Here is a 17,138-nt window from a genome sequence, read left to right as displayed (position 1 = left end):
TCTCTGCTTTTGGCCGCCCGCGGGAGAAGTCCTGGGAGATTAGTCGTCGTGTCAGTGTGGGAGACCCAGTCAGTCCCGACCCAGACTGCCACCGGTGTCAGAGCTGCCGGCACCTTGACCTCCGCCTGTCTGCCGCTCTGCACACTCCTGGACCTCCTTGTTAGTGAAGCCTTTATAGTGGGATAGTGGGAAGAAGCTAGCTCCGTCTGTGCGAGGAATAACAATGGGTGCCCATGGCTCTAGCCTGGACGACATCCTGGAGCAGGACATGCACCACTGGTACAACAAGTTCATGAAGGAGTCTCCCTCGGGCCTCATCACCCTGTTTGAGCTGAAGATCATGCTGCAGATGAACGGCATGACGGCAGAGGCCAGCAGCTACGTGGACCAGATCTTCCTCACCTTTGACATGGACGGGGTGAGCTACGACACAAACACCTCGCATTTCACTCCTCCTTGCCCGTGAATTCGACGGCCCCGGCCCTCGCGTCGGGCTGGGGTGTGTGCGGTTCTTCTTCCCGAATGGTCAGGATTAGGGCCGATTCATACTTCACTTTTAGAGCCGAATTTGGTACGGTTCGGGAAGTCACAAAATTAATTGCGATTAATTCATTAATTCAAAAAAATTACGCATTTTAATCGCACTTAGTTTTTGCACCACAGAACCTTCAGTTTCGGGCATACCCATCATAGCGATGCACCAACCAAGAAGAGACAACAAACGCAGAGGGAGAAGTAGCCGATCAGAGCGCTTTGCTTGGCCTAGTGGATGCGAAATTTAGATTTAAAAAAACTCACTTGTTGATTCACTCATACAACAAAATGTGTTTTACTTGAAAAAGAAATTCTCAGGTCAAATATCGATGTGCAATTAAAATGCGATTAATTAATCACAGAGCCTGTAATTAATTAGATACAAAATTGTACTCGCATCCCAGCCCTAGACTGTACCCATCACCCCGATTCTCTTAATGAAGTCATATTGTAGTTTGGACAGAGCCGAACAAATTGGGCGCTAAAAGTGGAGTATGAATCGGCCCTTATAGGTGGCAGAGGTCTCTCCACCATCCATAATTAGGCTTTAGGCAGTGGTGGAAAAAGGAGTATCGATTTCCTGTTACAAGTAAAGGTGTGGAATTGAAGCCTAGAGTAGAAACTACTATATATGCAGCATTTGATATACATTTGAAAGCTTGAAATGGGACATGCTGCATATACCTGTATAGTAGTTTCTACTCTAGGTTTCAATTCCACACCTTTACTTGTAACAGGAAATTGATACTCCTTTTTTCACCACTGCTTAAAGCCTAATTATTAAGGGTGCCGGAAAAAACACTGTCTATAAAGATTTTTCTTTTGAAAATGGCAGATCTTCATAAGACGACGCATTCTGAGCTTGTAGATTGGCTATTTTCAAATGGCCGAAATCTAGGGCTGAAGTGGTAAATGTATGTAGTGGAGAAGAAGTAAAAGTACTGAAAAGTGGAAATACACCAGTAAAAAATAAATGACCTCAAAATTGAAAAGTACAGCACTTGAGTAAATGTGCTTAGTTAATTTACACAGCTGTATTAGGTGTTAGATATATTACAGTAGTTACTGTAAACAGCTGTTATGTGAACATGAATTAGATCATTTAAGCCCTTGTGGGGCAATAGGGAGCAACGTGGGTAGAGAGAGCCTGGTTCCTCCCTTGGAGGATCAGCAGCCCGGTGGTAGAGGAATGTGGCAGGGCTACAGTTATAGGGTGCACCACCATAAAGCAGGTAAAGAGCATGGTTCCTTGTCTGGAGGCTCAGTACCAAGGTGGTGGAGCATTGTAGCGGCTCTAGGGTGCACCATGGGTGGGTAGCAGTGGCGTAGCCAGCATGGAGGCGGAGTCGACCCCCAAAATATGATTATTTTGGGGTCGCAGCCTGAAAAGGTTGAGAACCACTCCTTTAGAAAAACACTGACTAAAACCAAAAACCAAAACAAGAAACCTCCAACTCCCGACAACAATAGTTGCTCGTCCATACTGTAGGTTCCTTGTCTGTCCATTCACGGGCAGGCAGCCAATCACCACCGTATCCATTCAATAGAGCGACCCTCGCCCATATACTGTAGGTATGCACATTTCTGCTTTTGTCTTCATGGGGTGGCAGGGGTGGGGGTGTTTGGGCCATATCCTGTACTTGCCTGACACACAAAAAGTCACATATTGGAGTGGCTAACACCCAAAAATAAAATAGAAAATGTTTATGTCAATGACAATTATTGACAAAACAAAGTATATAGGATATTAGCTTCTGCTCTCTATATCCACCTGGTTCACCCTAGCCCTGCTACACTCCTCAACAACTACAGGAGGTCCTGACCCTCCGGCGCAATATATTACATGTTATTCATTTAGCAGATGCTTTTATCCAGAACAGCTGACAGTAAGTGAGCAAGTGGACTCTGAGACTGTTTATGCCTTTATTGATAGGACAGTAGACTGACAGGACTGACAGGGGAGCGACACGCAGCAATGGTAGTTGGGATCGGGACTCGAACAAGCGACACACTGTCAGGCTACACTGAGACTGTAAGTGGTACGCGCCTCGGCGCCTGGACCGGTAGGTCAGCGGCGCCCCTAGACAGTGTTGATTTAGTTACAGTGTTGATTTAGTTGACTATGTCTAAAAAATATATATATTTAGACAAATAAACTATTTCAGAAGACTAAGACTATATGTGTTATTCAAAAGACTAAGACTAAATTAGAATTTGCTGTCAAAATGAACACTGCTCTGAGACACTATGAAAAGACATGTATTCACACATTAATTGCAGTAGTTAAAGGGCCACTTCACCTCTGGGACAACCGATCTAATTTTTTTGTTGTTTGGGACACGATCAACACAATCCTGAGTTATTTTTTGTGTTCAATCTGTTTTTTGAGATATTTTAGTATTTCAGAATGTACTAGTGATGCGTTTTGCATCATATGATGCAAAACGCATCACTGATGATGCAAAATGCATCACTAGTCATGCTGTTACAAGTAAAAGTACGGAATTCAAAATTGACTTGAGTAAAAGTACAAAAGTATAGGCATCAACATGTACTTGAAGTACAAAAGTAGAAAGTAGGCCTATCATTGTGCAGAATGTCCCATTTCAAGTTTTCAAATGTACACACATCTTTTGAAAATAGCAGATCTATAAGCTCACAATGTGTCGCATCGTGGCCAAAATGTATATATGGTTGAAGTGGTTACTGTGTGTTTTGCAATAATAATACTCTACAAAGAAAGTTTTCAATTAAATGTAATGGAGTAGAAGTACAATATTTGGATCCGAGATGTAGTAGAGTAGAAGTAAAAGTATTGGAAATTGGAAAAAGTAAAGTACAAACACTTGTACTCGAAATTGTACTCATATTACTTAAGTAAATGTACTTAGTTACTTTACACCCCTGCTGGAAGCCTCCACAGCCTACATTTCAAATCCAAGTCTGTTATGATCATCTGTGACCCTTTGAACCCTTCAGCTAATCTGTCGCAAAGCTCAAAATAGCACATTTCAAGCTTACAGTATACAGTACTGTACCTAGCATGTAACTTTTCTAATCTCATAAGTCATAATGATGTTATGCATGAAAGGCCATGCAGGGTCAGATTGAATTAATTATGATATTTTAAAAAGTAGGGTAAGGGATATTCTTTGGTGAAAGCACTATATTCTGATAATCATTGCTATAGAGTGTTTGTTCAGTAACAGAGGTCTCCCTGTCTCTCCAGCTCTTTAATACAGAGTGGTTCTCAACCTGTGGGTCGGGACCCCCAAGGGGCCCCCCCAAATTATTTTGGGGGGTTCCCAGATGATTAACTTAATGTGCTGATTAACTTAACTCAACAGTAAACAAACCAACACAAGGTAATTTAAAGACTTTTTTAATACCTCTAAAACAACAAATTAAACATTGGCCAAATTGTCAAATATTCGAGGCAGAAATTGTGAAAATAGCCGATCTACATGCTCACAACGCCTCGCAACACGGGTCGTTATGAGCATGTAGATCGCCTATTTTCACAATAGAACCGTGATATACAAAATGTAATTGCCTCAATTCTTAGTGCTCGTCAGGGTGGGTGGGTGGGGGGGGGGGGTCCACAGTTAAAGGGGTACTGTCACCAAAAGGGGTACTGTCACTTTGAAAAGTCATCTTAAAATATGAGTTAATATTTTGTCATTGTGGGAATGTCATTGTGGGAATGCACAATTATAAGCCAATCAAATTAATTGACTGTACTTAGACTACTTTCTGTACTGGTCAGCTGTTGTTGGGGAGCGAGGGGCAGATTACACTGGGACATGAGTTTCAGACTATTTCAGACCGTTTTCAGAGAGACCACGTGACCTACTGTATCATACTATTATAATTTCAGCGCGTGTCAGCGGGCCTTTAAAATATGATTATTTTAGGGGTCGCTGCATGACAAGGTTGAGAACCACTGGTTTAATCTACCCTGACAGTTCTCTATCGGTATCCCTAACTGAAAATGTATCTTCTGTTTAATAAAGAGCGGGAAAGACGTGGAGAGACTCCTGTTACTGAACAAACACTCTATAGCAATAAGTACTATCAAGATAGAGATATTTAACACTTATTTAAACCAAAGGAAATCGTTTACCCTACCTTTTTTTAATGCAGAAACATTTATCTACAACAATATACAACGTGTGCACCTAAAGAACAATAAGTATATCATTACAGCCAAACCTATGGTAAAGTAAAATAGTGTTCAGATTATGATCCTGTGATTTTATATGATCTCTGATGGAATTTTGGATCATATTCCATATGGATAAACAGTTTTCCCCAATCATAATAAAATACTCCACACACAAGAAATGATGAATGTCCACACCAGGGAATATGCGTTTTTGTGTTGAAGTTTAGTCAGAGTTCAAATTGTAGGTACTGTATAAGTACAGTAGAGAGCATTGCCACCCATAGTATCTCTGAGTACAAAGCATAATGATTCACAGATATATGGAGTTTACAGAATACATTAGTCACATTCTGATTGGACAATTAAACATAACATGGATGGGATGTTGTTGTGACTGAGTCCCGTGGACTCAGAAGCCAAGGATGTAGAATGTTTTGGCTTTCCATTATCCCGTGTCCTGGACACTTTGACATTTCGCTGGTCAATCTTTCTGTCCCTGGAGTGGGGCAGATTCTCGTCTCGTGCATTAGTTATCAGATCAAAACATCATGGCATTGACTTTTAACACTGAGAATGATATCTATACCATGTTAAACAACAATAACATATTTTACTATCAATCTCTCTCTCTCTCTTTGTCTCTCTCTGTCTCTGTCTCTCTCTCCCTCTCTAAAAGGATGGCTACATTGACTTTGTGGAATACATAGCGGCAGTGAGTCTGTTGCTCAAGGGCGAAATCAACCAGAAACTCAAGTGGTACTTCAAGTTGTTTGATCAAGATGGGAACGGAAAGATCGACAAGGATGAGATGGAGACCATATTTAAGGTAAGGGTTTCCCAGTGATGGAAGGCATTGTACTGACATGTTTTACTTTATACCAGAACCATCTATTGGAGAGTTACGCCACCTCTGTTCACTTCCTCAGGTCAGGTCTTCTACATAGACCTCTATTGGCGAACAGTAATAAAGCACTGAACCGGAAGTTCACAGAATGCATGGGAGTCTGTGGGCATTTATCACTATTTAGGGTGCGTTCAGACAGTTAAAGGTATATTCAGTGATTGTATTTCATTCAAATAAAAAATATAATTGGTACATTTTCCATTCATTCTCCTCACTAGAATGTGTGCGGACCATATAAGGACTTCCACCATGGCCCGTGTTACGAGCATAGCTAGATTTGGTTTTCAGAGGTGGCCAGCCAGTCCTCAACCAATCAGGGTAGAGTATGGCCGTAGTTATGTTATGATGTTTAGTTATGATGGTCAAAATAAAAATTTTGAGAACCACAGTCGCTCTGAATTAAGAACGTCTGCTAAATGCCTAGATTGTGAACTACTGAACTCATAAAATGCCACAGTCTCGTAGTAAATCAGTATAATACATATCCTGAAGCTGGAGATGTAGGTCTACCGATATTCAGTGATTGGGTCTAGTGATCAAAACGAGAACATTATAATGGTGTAAAAAATCTATAAAAAACTAAACATTTCCACGCTGTAAGGCCAGTAAGGGACAAGATGACCCCCGGACACTTTCATTATCACTGAATACACCTTTAAGTGATATAACTCATCAAAACCTTATCAGAACCTTACCTTATCAGAAACGTATCAAAACCTTATCCAAATAAGAATACACTTCCCACAATGCTTTGCGTGAAGTGTGCAGTGTCACTGCAGACCAGAGGCTCTGATGTAGACTACAAGTGAGACCCCAAGTGGGATCTCAGCACAGCCCATTCTGTCCTATTGGTTGGCGATTGAACCCTGCCCCTTTGTCTCATCAAGGCTATTCCCAGCAGCTTGGCTCTTGGCTGCTCCTAGCTGCTGGCCTACAATTTAACTTATGAAAACCTTATGGAAACCTTATGAAAACCTTAAGCTTATTAAGAAAACGTATGGGAAGCTTCCCTTATCAAAACATGTGACTTCCATAGAGAATGAATTGGACGGAACCTTACCTCCCGCCTCCCTCCAGGTTTTTGAGAAGGAATAAAACCTACATGTGTGTCGGGAGCCTTAGACTTTTCGAGTTGCATGAACCACGTGACCGGCGGCGATGTTGGAAATACTCCAATAAAAGTAAAAATACCTAAGAAATGTACAGTGCATGGAGTAAATGTACTCGGTTACTTTTTTTTTTTTTTTTAAACACTGGGGTTTTTATGTAACAGTAAATATTGCATTATATTATGGTCATCCTCCAAATCTGATGGAGACCCATTTTATGAGTCTCCCCTCAGTATTGAATTGCGAAGCTTTAGCCCTGGAATGTTCCAAGACAGGGTTTATTGCCATGCACTAAGCATGACATGTAATTGCGGGGCTGCTTATCTAATCCCAAACACAAACACAGCTTTCGCCTCATGACCTCATTTACTCTGGTACTGTACAATCAGAAGGTCTCCCTGGCCCGCCCAGATCCAGATATACTGTATGTGTCATGGTGTCCCTGAGGCCTTACAGCTCAAATAACCAGGAACAGGTGGACAAAAAGAGAACTCCTGCACATTAAAAAAGAACATACAGATCCATCTAAAAGAATATATATATTATATTTTTACAATTTCTTGAAACTTTCATATATGTTTTTAAAACTTTCATATGTTCTAGATACATTGCACATGCAGTGAATTATTCCAGACCTTTTTTGGTTAAGATCTTTATGGCATACAGCTTATGATTATAAAAAGTCCATATTTCAAAATATTACAATATTACACGAGACCACTCAAAACAAGTATTCATAATAGAGAAATGTCAACCTTCTGAAGTCAGAGTTGCTTGAAGTCCAGTGGGAAGTTTCCGCAGTCTCTTATGATTTGGGGTGCTAGGGCATCTGCAATGCCTTTTTACACAAATCAATTTATTTTAGATGGATCTGTAGGAGGTGCAAGTCTAGTCAGCAGGCATACAAACTATATAAAGGGATGGACCTTCCATAAGAAGGGACTGCACTCCAGGAGGGAATAGAGATGGACAAGTTACTGCACCAAGTTTATTTATTAGTACAAGTTTGTTTAAGATCATGAATCTTAAACAAAGACAGAATTATTATACAATTTGTTATCATATGCACGTGTCCGAATGACCAGCTTTATCAGCCTGGAACAATCTTACGAGGCGCCTTGAGACAGATTCTGGTATTTCAGTACCTTTCAGTATGACAGGTGACATGTCACAGTGACTTAAGCCTGACAATTCCAAAAATAGGCCTTGGTGTGAGCACAAATAAGGCCATAGGGACATGATTTGATGGCGACACAAAATGATACAGTACATTTATGGAATTCATTCAATATTCATTTAAACGTCACCCCTGAATGAACACTCTATCAATGAATACTATGAGAATGTAGAGCTATCTATTTATGACACTTGCTTTGGCAATGTGAACGTATGTTTTCTCATGCCAATAAAGTGCCTTTGAATTGAAAATTGCTCTCTAACACATTCAATCACTTTTCTGTGCTAAAAAAATGTAATTCAATTGGCCTTATGGGTGTGTTACTGTACTTCTGGGTCAGCGCTGTAGTAGTAAGTCTGTCTGTCTTATTCACTGTTATGTATGCAAACACCATGTAAGTCAATTACACAGGGTCAACGTGTACTGCTAGTTTCCTACGACCCGGGGTCAGAGGTCTAAATTAGTCCCAGATTACAACAGTGACCACAGAGGACCTGCGGTTAAAAGTCATTTACTATAAGGGCACGGTCACGCACACTTGTATTCTACTTATGAGGGTGGATTTTGCCAATGCATTTCAATGTTGAGTGTGTTGAGTGTTTTTTTTTTTTTCTTTTTTTTTTTTTTCAGAAATTCGCAAATGGTAGCAAACCGCTCCATTCCCATTGAAATGCAATGGCAGAATTCGCCATCGTGGGTAGAATAAAGTGCGATGTGGCCTAAAGGACTTTCGGCTGCACTAGGGTTATATGCAGTGGTGGAAAAAGTACTGACATTGTAAATATGGTTTTCAAATAAGTTTAGTGGAGGAAAAGTACAATATTTGCCTCTGAAATGTAGTGGAGTAGAAGTAAAAGTAGCCTACTGAATATTGGAAATACTCCAGTCAAGTAAAAAGTTACAGTATCTTACACCACTGAAAGTCATTTATAAAGGATTTTCAGCTGCACTGAATAATCCAGTGTTAAAGTCATGTACCTTTGCCCTGTTGTTTACATAACAAAGGAATTCTGTGCCCATAATCTCCCCTCTATACCAGCAGCCGTTGGTGCGCGGTGGTGTGTGGTGGTCTTTAGCTGCAGGCAGAACACACTGCCCTCTCGCTGTGTTCAGCTGTTTTTACTATGTTTGTTTTGGTAGACGGGGACGCTCTTTTGGGGGGGCTACCAAACAAAAACATCCCTGTCTACCAAAACAGTGAAAATGCCACAATACAGCGAGGGGGCAGGTCAACACCACCACACTATTACAGTGTGTTTCTGAAGGTCAACACCATCACACTACTACAGTGTGTTTCTACAGGTCAACACCACCACACTACTACAGTGGCTGACTGACTACAGAGGGAAATGATTCTTCATTACTTCTTCGTTTGCATTTATTTCATTCTAATGGAATTATGAATTAAATAATGTAATTGTATTTATTTATTTAGCTATTTTAGTTGTGTATATGTACCGTTATTGCGACTGTAGGTCGCAGTTTAGTATGTGAACGGTCACAACTTGTCCGTATCTCTGTCTATAACGCCTGACACTGTGGTTCCCCTGACACATCACTGTGACATCACAGGGGACATCACAGTAAGCCCATATCTTACAGGACTTCATATGGGAATGCCCATATATGGAGGAAGACAGCCCATATCTGTGTGGCTGGTTCAGACAGGGATCTCCATGTATGGGCATAAATGGTATTGTATGTACTGTACGTCATAGGATTTTCACATAACAAATAACTGAGTAAGCATGTTTGGGGTCTCACAGCATATCTCCATATACAGTACATGGATCTCCATAAATGGGTAACTGGTCCGATATACATCACTGGCCAGACGGTCAAGACATGGCGCTACCTCGCCCTAGTCGCCCTGAGGCGTCTTACTAGTTACTATCATTGCTGCAACAATCTCTGAGGAACTATAATAACATAATTGTACTAATACTGTACACAAGATGAAACAATAAGCCTTAAAATGAACCCTTATAACACTCAGGATTTTACCGTGTGTAACCATTTAACTCAAAATGATCTGCTGTCTCCATGCAGGCTATTCAAGACATCACCAGGTGTTATGAGCCCCCTCCCGAGGACATAGTGACTCTGATCTATGACAAGGTTGATATCAATGATGAAGGTAAGGAAACCCCTAAGATATCCACTTGGACCAGAGTGGCCTGGAACCCGTCAAATCCTCAGTCCCTGAAAACACTTAAAATAAGCCCTGAGGATATTACAGACAGATGGGGGCTACAGTGTAGTATATTGCTGGGGGTTCTGCCCTCTTATTTACATGTTTGGACTTTTTGTGTTTGTTTTTCCTCGTATGTATCAAACCAGGGACATGCTGGGCCCCTGATTCAGCCCGGGAAAAAGAGTTGGGGAGGCCCTCATTGCGCGCTATAGCGCTGCTGCTACTCAAAGATTTGCCATTTCAGATAATGACAAGTGACAAGCCAGTGGGCCAATTATTGTACATGAGTTATATTTCGTCGTTGTCGGGTGTATTTTTATCATTTTAAAAATGATTTAAACTAGTGAAAACAGAGGCGTTGTGTGCTTGTAGATCTGCTGTTTTCACTACTTTTGTGCGACAGCCTTGTATGATGAAGAGGGCTTTACTTTGCACATACAAATTTGGAGATACAAGGTTTCCACCTGACAACGATATACTAGTGTTGTTGCTGCTCTTATAGCACCATTATTACTGGGGTTGGTGGGGGCCAGACAGTAGTCCCCCATGGGCCGCAAATGGCCCGCGGGCCGCCTATTGGGGAACCCTGGTGTAGTATATTGCTGGGGGTTCTGCCCTCTTATTTCCATTTTTGGACTTTTTGTGTTAGTTTTTCCTCGTATGTATCAAACTGGAGGTGCTTGAAATAAAATACAAGTTTGAGAGCTTAAAGGACAGCAAGGGTTCATATTTGAGTCATTAGAGAAAAGAAATATGAGTGTTAAAACATTTTCATTTACTTCTTTCTATCGTTTAGTAATTTTAACGATTTTGATTTGCATGCATGCCCCCAGGTTCATGCAATTGGCTAATTATGTATTTTTAGACACAATAAGCCCATTCCTAAGATGCACCGCAATCTTTAATGGGCAGATGTGACTTATGGGGGCTGGTTAAATAGTAACAAAGAAATTGCTGGCTTATTGTGTCTAAAAAGACATATTCAGCCACTTGTACACATGCTCCCACCCACTGAAATCAAAATACTAAAATCGCTAAAACAATAAAAAGCAATACAACACTCTCTATCTTTTTTTCCCCCTCTAATTACAATCTACAATATGAACCCATGTTGTAAAAAAACAAAGTTGTCCTTTAAAGTAAACCAAACTTGGAATCACAGAGTAATCATCTTCATTCTGACACTGCTTTTGCATACATAGTTTTAAAAGTGTGGCTCTGTAGGCTAGGTTCCTGTAAACTAATCCCACAAAACCTTTTTTTTTTTTTTCATTGAAAATTAAAATGCCAAATGCTGCTCATCTATATGCACTGCAGCACTGTTATGCACAAGTCATGGTTGCCTTGTTGGTCTATGTAGATCTTTGTCTTCTTGTTTGTTTCACTCAGGTGAGCTGACGCTGGAAGAGTTTATTGAAGGCTCAAAGGACCATCCTGACATCATGGAGATGTTGACCCAAATGATGGACCTCACCAAAGTCCTTGAGATCATCGTCCTGGGTCAAAAGCCAAAGCCCGTAGCCATCGAGTCTTAGCATCACGTGCTGTGACGTGAAGGTCCTGCATCTTGTCTGGGCGTGCCAAATTAATTTATTGGGGGAAGGGAATGTTGCATTTGAAAGAAACACATCCATGGTGAGTCATCCCCAAACCTATATCGCTTGTGCAAGGACGCACTGTGATTGGTCAGTACGCTTGTGCAAGGACGCGCTACTTTGAGTGGCAGTTGGGGGAAACGCTCTCGCCAAAACACTATTTACGATTCTGTGCCTATGCAACTCGAACGGTGCTGATTCGGCTCAAGCGAACTTCACAACGCTCGGTGCGGAAACTTGCTCTCTTTAGCTTGCTCGCTGGTGCCTCTCATGGCTCAAGTTCGCTTGAGACGGCGCGCCTCCGCTGCGGTCAAAAACTATAGTCTATCTGTTGTTGTAGGCGAGAGGCATTCCGCGTTGGCCACAGAAGCGGGCGTGGGTATAAGCACAAGCGGTTTAGGTTTTAGGTCTCTGGTGAGTCAACATTGTCACCGCCACTTTGGCGCGTCACCATTGTCACTGCCTCTCTGCATGTCACCATGGTCACCTCCTCTTTGACGCATCACATGGTCACTGGAGGGAAATGGAAAACTTGCAGGTCCCCTGTACTCTGGCTTTTCACTTCTTTTGTTGAAGTGTACATGAAAGTCGTCCGCTCAGTCCGCTTTCAAGTTCCCATTAAGATACAGATGACACGCAAATGACACAAAGTACCATCAAAGTGGGAAAATTTCACCTGTTGGGTCACAAAAATTACTTTGAGTAATTTGATTGAGTACTTGTTTGGCACTAAGTGCAATAAGGGGTTCTTGTATTGCTGAACTTCAGTGGTGAGAAGAGTGCAATCCTTCGTTAAAGGAGAATTCCGTGCTAAATCGCTTTCTCACCTATTTTATTGTTATTTTGTACTATCCTATTGGTACCAATAGGATTCGGAAGTCTCACGAGATGAGATTTTGTGGTGAGGGAACCGTTTTACGGCAGAATCTCAACAATGACGTAACCCTGGAGTCACACATGCATGTTAGCTCAACAGTGTGTTTATAAACAGCAGATAATTACAGATAAAACATTTTGGAGCGATGGAATAAGCAGATTTGAATAAGCCCCACCGCTCCCGTTTTAAGACAAAAAAAAACAGCTGGACCTATTTTTTGGCTACAAAAAAAAAAAAAAAAAAGGTGAAAACGCGATTTAGCACAGAATTCTCCTTTAAATTTAATAACTGGAACATACAGTATTTATGATTAGTTTTGGATATCTAAAATATCGAAATTTCGTATAAATCTCAACTCAAGCTCATTCAACTTCAACTTTATTGTCACATCATAGGTTTACAGGAGTGAATGGGTGAACTTTCGTACAATCCCCTGTCATTTTAGTTTTCAGAAGAGGGAAGAAGAAAAGAGATAGAAAGAAACGCTGGTCAGATGTAAAAATATTCCAGTTATGTGTACGTAGATTATAATATCTACATAATATAAACATCATGTAGGCTGTGCATCATACTATGATAAATGTAACTCATATGTAATCATCACCCATATCCAATTTAGATGGCACACGATAAAGTCATTTGTCATTGTTTTGTTTTGTTTTGTCATGTATTGTCTTGTGAAATGTGTTGATGTGTAGGCTACCCAAAATATATCTGGTAACTGAAATGTAATAACTATTGTGTTTTAACATGTAAAATGTTTGAATTGAAAGGGTTGATTTTTGTTCAAATCGAATCGGAGTTAGCAGGAGCAGTATTGTGTTCGCTGCACACCGAAAAGAGTGCAAAGCTCTCGATACCTGGCAATCTTACTTCCTATACCCTCATCTATAGGCTAGTCATGAAGTCATGACCAAAAAAACAAGTTCGCAGATACAAGCAAGCGGCTGAGATGAGTTTTCTCAGTCGGGTGGCTGGCATCTCCCTTATATAGGGATAAGTGAGAAGTTCAGTTACCTGGGAGAGACTTGGAGTAGAGGCGCTGCAAACCTTACGTGGAAAGGAGACAGTTTAAGGTGGTTTGGGCATCTAGTACAGATGCTTCCTGGGTGTCTCCGAAGTCTGATGTGAGGAGGCCTCGGGGCAGACCAAGAACCAGATGAGGGGATTATATCTCCAGGCTGGCCCTGGAATCCCCAGGGTGAAGTAGCTAACGTGGCTCGGCCGGAAAAGGGAACTATGGAACTCTACTCCTGAAACTGTTACCCCTGGCGACCCCGACTCCAGATAAACGGATGAAGATGGATATGGATGCATGGACTTTTGTTAAAACACATTGACAATGTTGCCTTAACAATCATTACAATCGACTTCATAAAACAAAACAAAAAGAACATGCTTCCTTGTCTTATTTACCCAAGTAGAATAGGTCACATTAATGTCTAATGGTAGTCGTTACCCAATCTGAGTTCCCAGTTCTTTTTCTCGCCACTAGTCGTTACCTTACTTGTAAATGGTACCCTGCAGGAAGCTGTTTGCAAGCACAAACTGTAATGCACCTTGAATATTTGTTTGGTTTTTTTTTCTCCATCATTTAACCAGCACACATCTGTTTTGGGTAGATCTGCATGGACATTTATCTAGTAAAAGTGATGTCCAACCATCAAATGTAATGTCTCAGCTAAATGGACAAAAAATAGATGGTCTATTTATTCACATTTTATTTATTATTTAGTTATTCATGTATTCACCTATTCATTCATTCATTCATTTATAATTGATTATTTAAATTCTTAAACCAATCGATGTAATGGCAGGAAACTGCAGACAATACCATCAATGTTATAAAAAAGAGATGAGGGTACTCAAAGAATGTGGAAGTAAAGTTTAAAAAGAAAATGTATTCTATAAAACAGCCAACCGGTTAAGGTCTTCATCAGGGCAAGAAGTCGATACCATCATGTTGTTTTGGGATGCAAAAGGCAGTAAACCTATATCATTAAAACACTGATCATTAACTAATCTAATGCAGTGGAAGGGTGGGTTCAGATCATAGGCTGTAGGTTCAGATACATGGTAGTCCATGGTGACTGACTCAAGGGCGCCCTCTTGTGAGTATTGGACACTTGAGTTGAGAGTCATTTTCAGATGAACAGTATTCAAGGGTTTAGGTTTAGTTAAGCCTAGTTTTATTGATGCCCATATGGCAGAAGTACACTGAATGGGCATTCAATTATTAAAACTCAATTAATCCATCAATCTAAATACTGTTTAAGACTAAACAAATAACTGAATTAATAAGCAATAAACAAATTCCTAATTTTAAGACACTATAAATGGTTAGAAATAGCATTATCATGTTTAAGGCAGGAGCCCACTGTGCATTGGGGACAGTCATGGGGGACTTATGGTGCGCTTCAAATTGTCTAGCAGCCACAAGTAGACATTCAGTATAGGTGTAGGCCTATACAGAAAGGTTTCATCTGTAAAACCACATTTGAAAGTATAGTCAGGGAATTTTAATAAAACCCTGGGAATAAATTCCTTACCAAACAATTTCTTCACCAATGTGTTCGTAAAGGTGTCTAGTAACATATCTAACAAAGATTGAAATTCAACATCCCTAGCAAAATATTTAAAGGCTAGGGTAATTCTGGGTCTCATTCACTAACTATACACTGCACTTTAAGGGGAAAAAAACACTCCCAAAAATATGCTTTAAGTAGCATGTTAGGGGTCTAACTAGGTGTTTAACTAGGTGTTATAATTATTCTGAATCCATTGCAAGCATTTTTTTTGCACGAAAAACATTCATTGGGCCAAAATCAGATGCAAAAAAACGATGGTTTAGTGATGAGTCATCACTTTTCACAAGGTGTATGGGGTCCATTTTTGGCCCAAGGAATGTTTTTCGTGCAAAACAAATGCTTGCAATGGATTCAGAATAATTAAAAACACCTAGTTAGACCCCTCACATCCCACTTAAAGCATATTCTTTGGGAGTAATTTTTACCCCTATAGTAAGTGAATGAGACCCAGAATTACCCTAGCTGTCAAAGATTCTCCTAGGGATGTTGAATTTCAATCTTTGTTAGATATGTTACTAGACACCTTTACGAACACATTGGTGAATAAATTGTTTGGTAAGGAATTTATTCCCAGATTTGACAGATATTCTGCCAATTTTCCCTGACTAGTATGGTGTCAGCTTAGAGAGATTGACACATTATGCAGAAGCAGATAAAGCAGTAAAAAGCCTAGAGCTTGCCAAAGTATTATTTTACAATGGATCACTCACTCCTTTTAGATGATTAGCTTTCCCTATCACCCCCTCCCTCCTCTGTCTGTCTGTCTGTCTGTCTGTCTGTCTGTCTGTCTGTCTGTCTCTCAATTCAATTTCAACAATTTCAATTCAAAGGGCTTTATTATTGGCATGAGAAAACGTAAGTTTACATTGCTAAAGTAGAAGTGTACACAGCAGTGGTGTCAGTTCAGAAAAAGTTAAGGTATGGCAACATGACTGGTGTCTTGCACGCGCGCAAAAGCGTGCGTGCAAGACACCAGTCATGTTGCCTGGGAATATACCATTATGTCAAGATGGGGAGAATACAAGTGTGAATAATATAATTATAATACCTTGTTAAAGTGACCATTTTGTAAAATTTTGCATTTGTAGTCATTTTACTGTAATTTAACAACATAATAACCAGTACAGATATTTAAAAGTAACTCCCCCTGGACCCAGGGTATGGCAGCTGCATACCCCTGCCATACCCAATTGACGCCCCTGGTACACAGTAGGCTACAATACAATCAATCAATATAATCAGTACAATAAAGGGAGTGAAACCGTTCATGTATCGAGATTACTCGATGCAGCCAGACAGCGCAGGGATACACAATGATCAGTAGTCTTTAAGGTGGGTGTGTTACCTATGTTCCCTCAATGTTAACCACTATATACCTAACCCTAACCCAAACCCTAACCTCAGTGAGGGAACATAGGGCTGAGGGAGCTTGAGCATGACCCCTATCCTTCTATCTATCTATCACAGCAGCTCACAAATCTTGCTGCTGTGTTTGCACATTGTTGTACTTCACCCAGCAGATATGATTTTTTTTTTCTTTTTTAATCATTGGTCATGTTTTCAAACTGTCCTTGGGTGGTTATGATCTGTGGGAAGTAGGCCTATGTGTCTCTGATGTCTTGGTACAGCGGACATGTGGTTAGAAAGTGTAGCTCAGTTTCCACTTCATTTTGTTCAAAGTGGCTGCAAAGTCTGTTTTCTCTAGTATTCCTATGGTGGCCTTTCTTGATCGCAAGACTGTGCTCACTGAGTCTGTACCTAGTCAAGATTCTTCTTTGTTTTGGGTCACCTTGCTCAGGTATTCTGCCACTGTTTAGGGCAAAATAGCATTCTAGTTTGCTCTCTCTCTCTCTCTCTCTCTCTCTCTCTCTCTCTCTGACACTTACATCTCTCTGCACATGCTCCCGTCCTCTCACTCACTCACTCACTCACTCACACACACACACAGGCACGCACGCACGCACACACGCACGCACAAACACGCACAAACACACA

General features: G+C 40.7%; 1 protein-coding gene across 1 annotated transcript; it reads left to right on the top strand.

The window, feature by feature from the left end:
• Positions 1–223: 223 nt before the first annotated feature.
• guca1c (guanylate cyclase activator 1C) lies at positions 224–11,618 on the top strand (the record flags this gene model as incomplete). The annotated part of the gene is made up of 4 exons (XM_080731986.1): positions 224–418; positions 5,376–5,525; positions 9,939–10,026; positions 11,473–11,618. The coding sequence occupies 4 exons, from the start codon at positions 224–226 to the stop codon at positions 11,616–11,618; spliced, it is 579 nt and encodes a 192-aa protein (XP_080588112.1).
• Between the last annotated feature and the right edge of the window lie 5,520 nt (positions 11,619–17,138).

The sequence above is a fragment of the Nannobrachium achirus genome (genome assembly GCF_963921795.1).
Source record: "Nannobrachium achirus genome assembly, chromosome: 8".
NCBI lineage: Eukaryota > Metazoa > Chordata > Actinopteri > Myctophiformes > Myctophidae > Nannobrachium > Nannobrachium achirus.
This window is presented reverse-complemented; position numbering and strand designations above follow the sequence as displayed.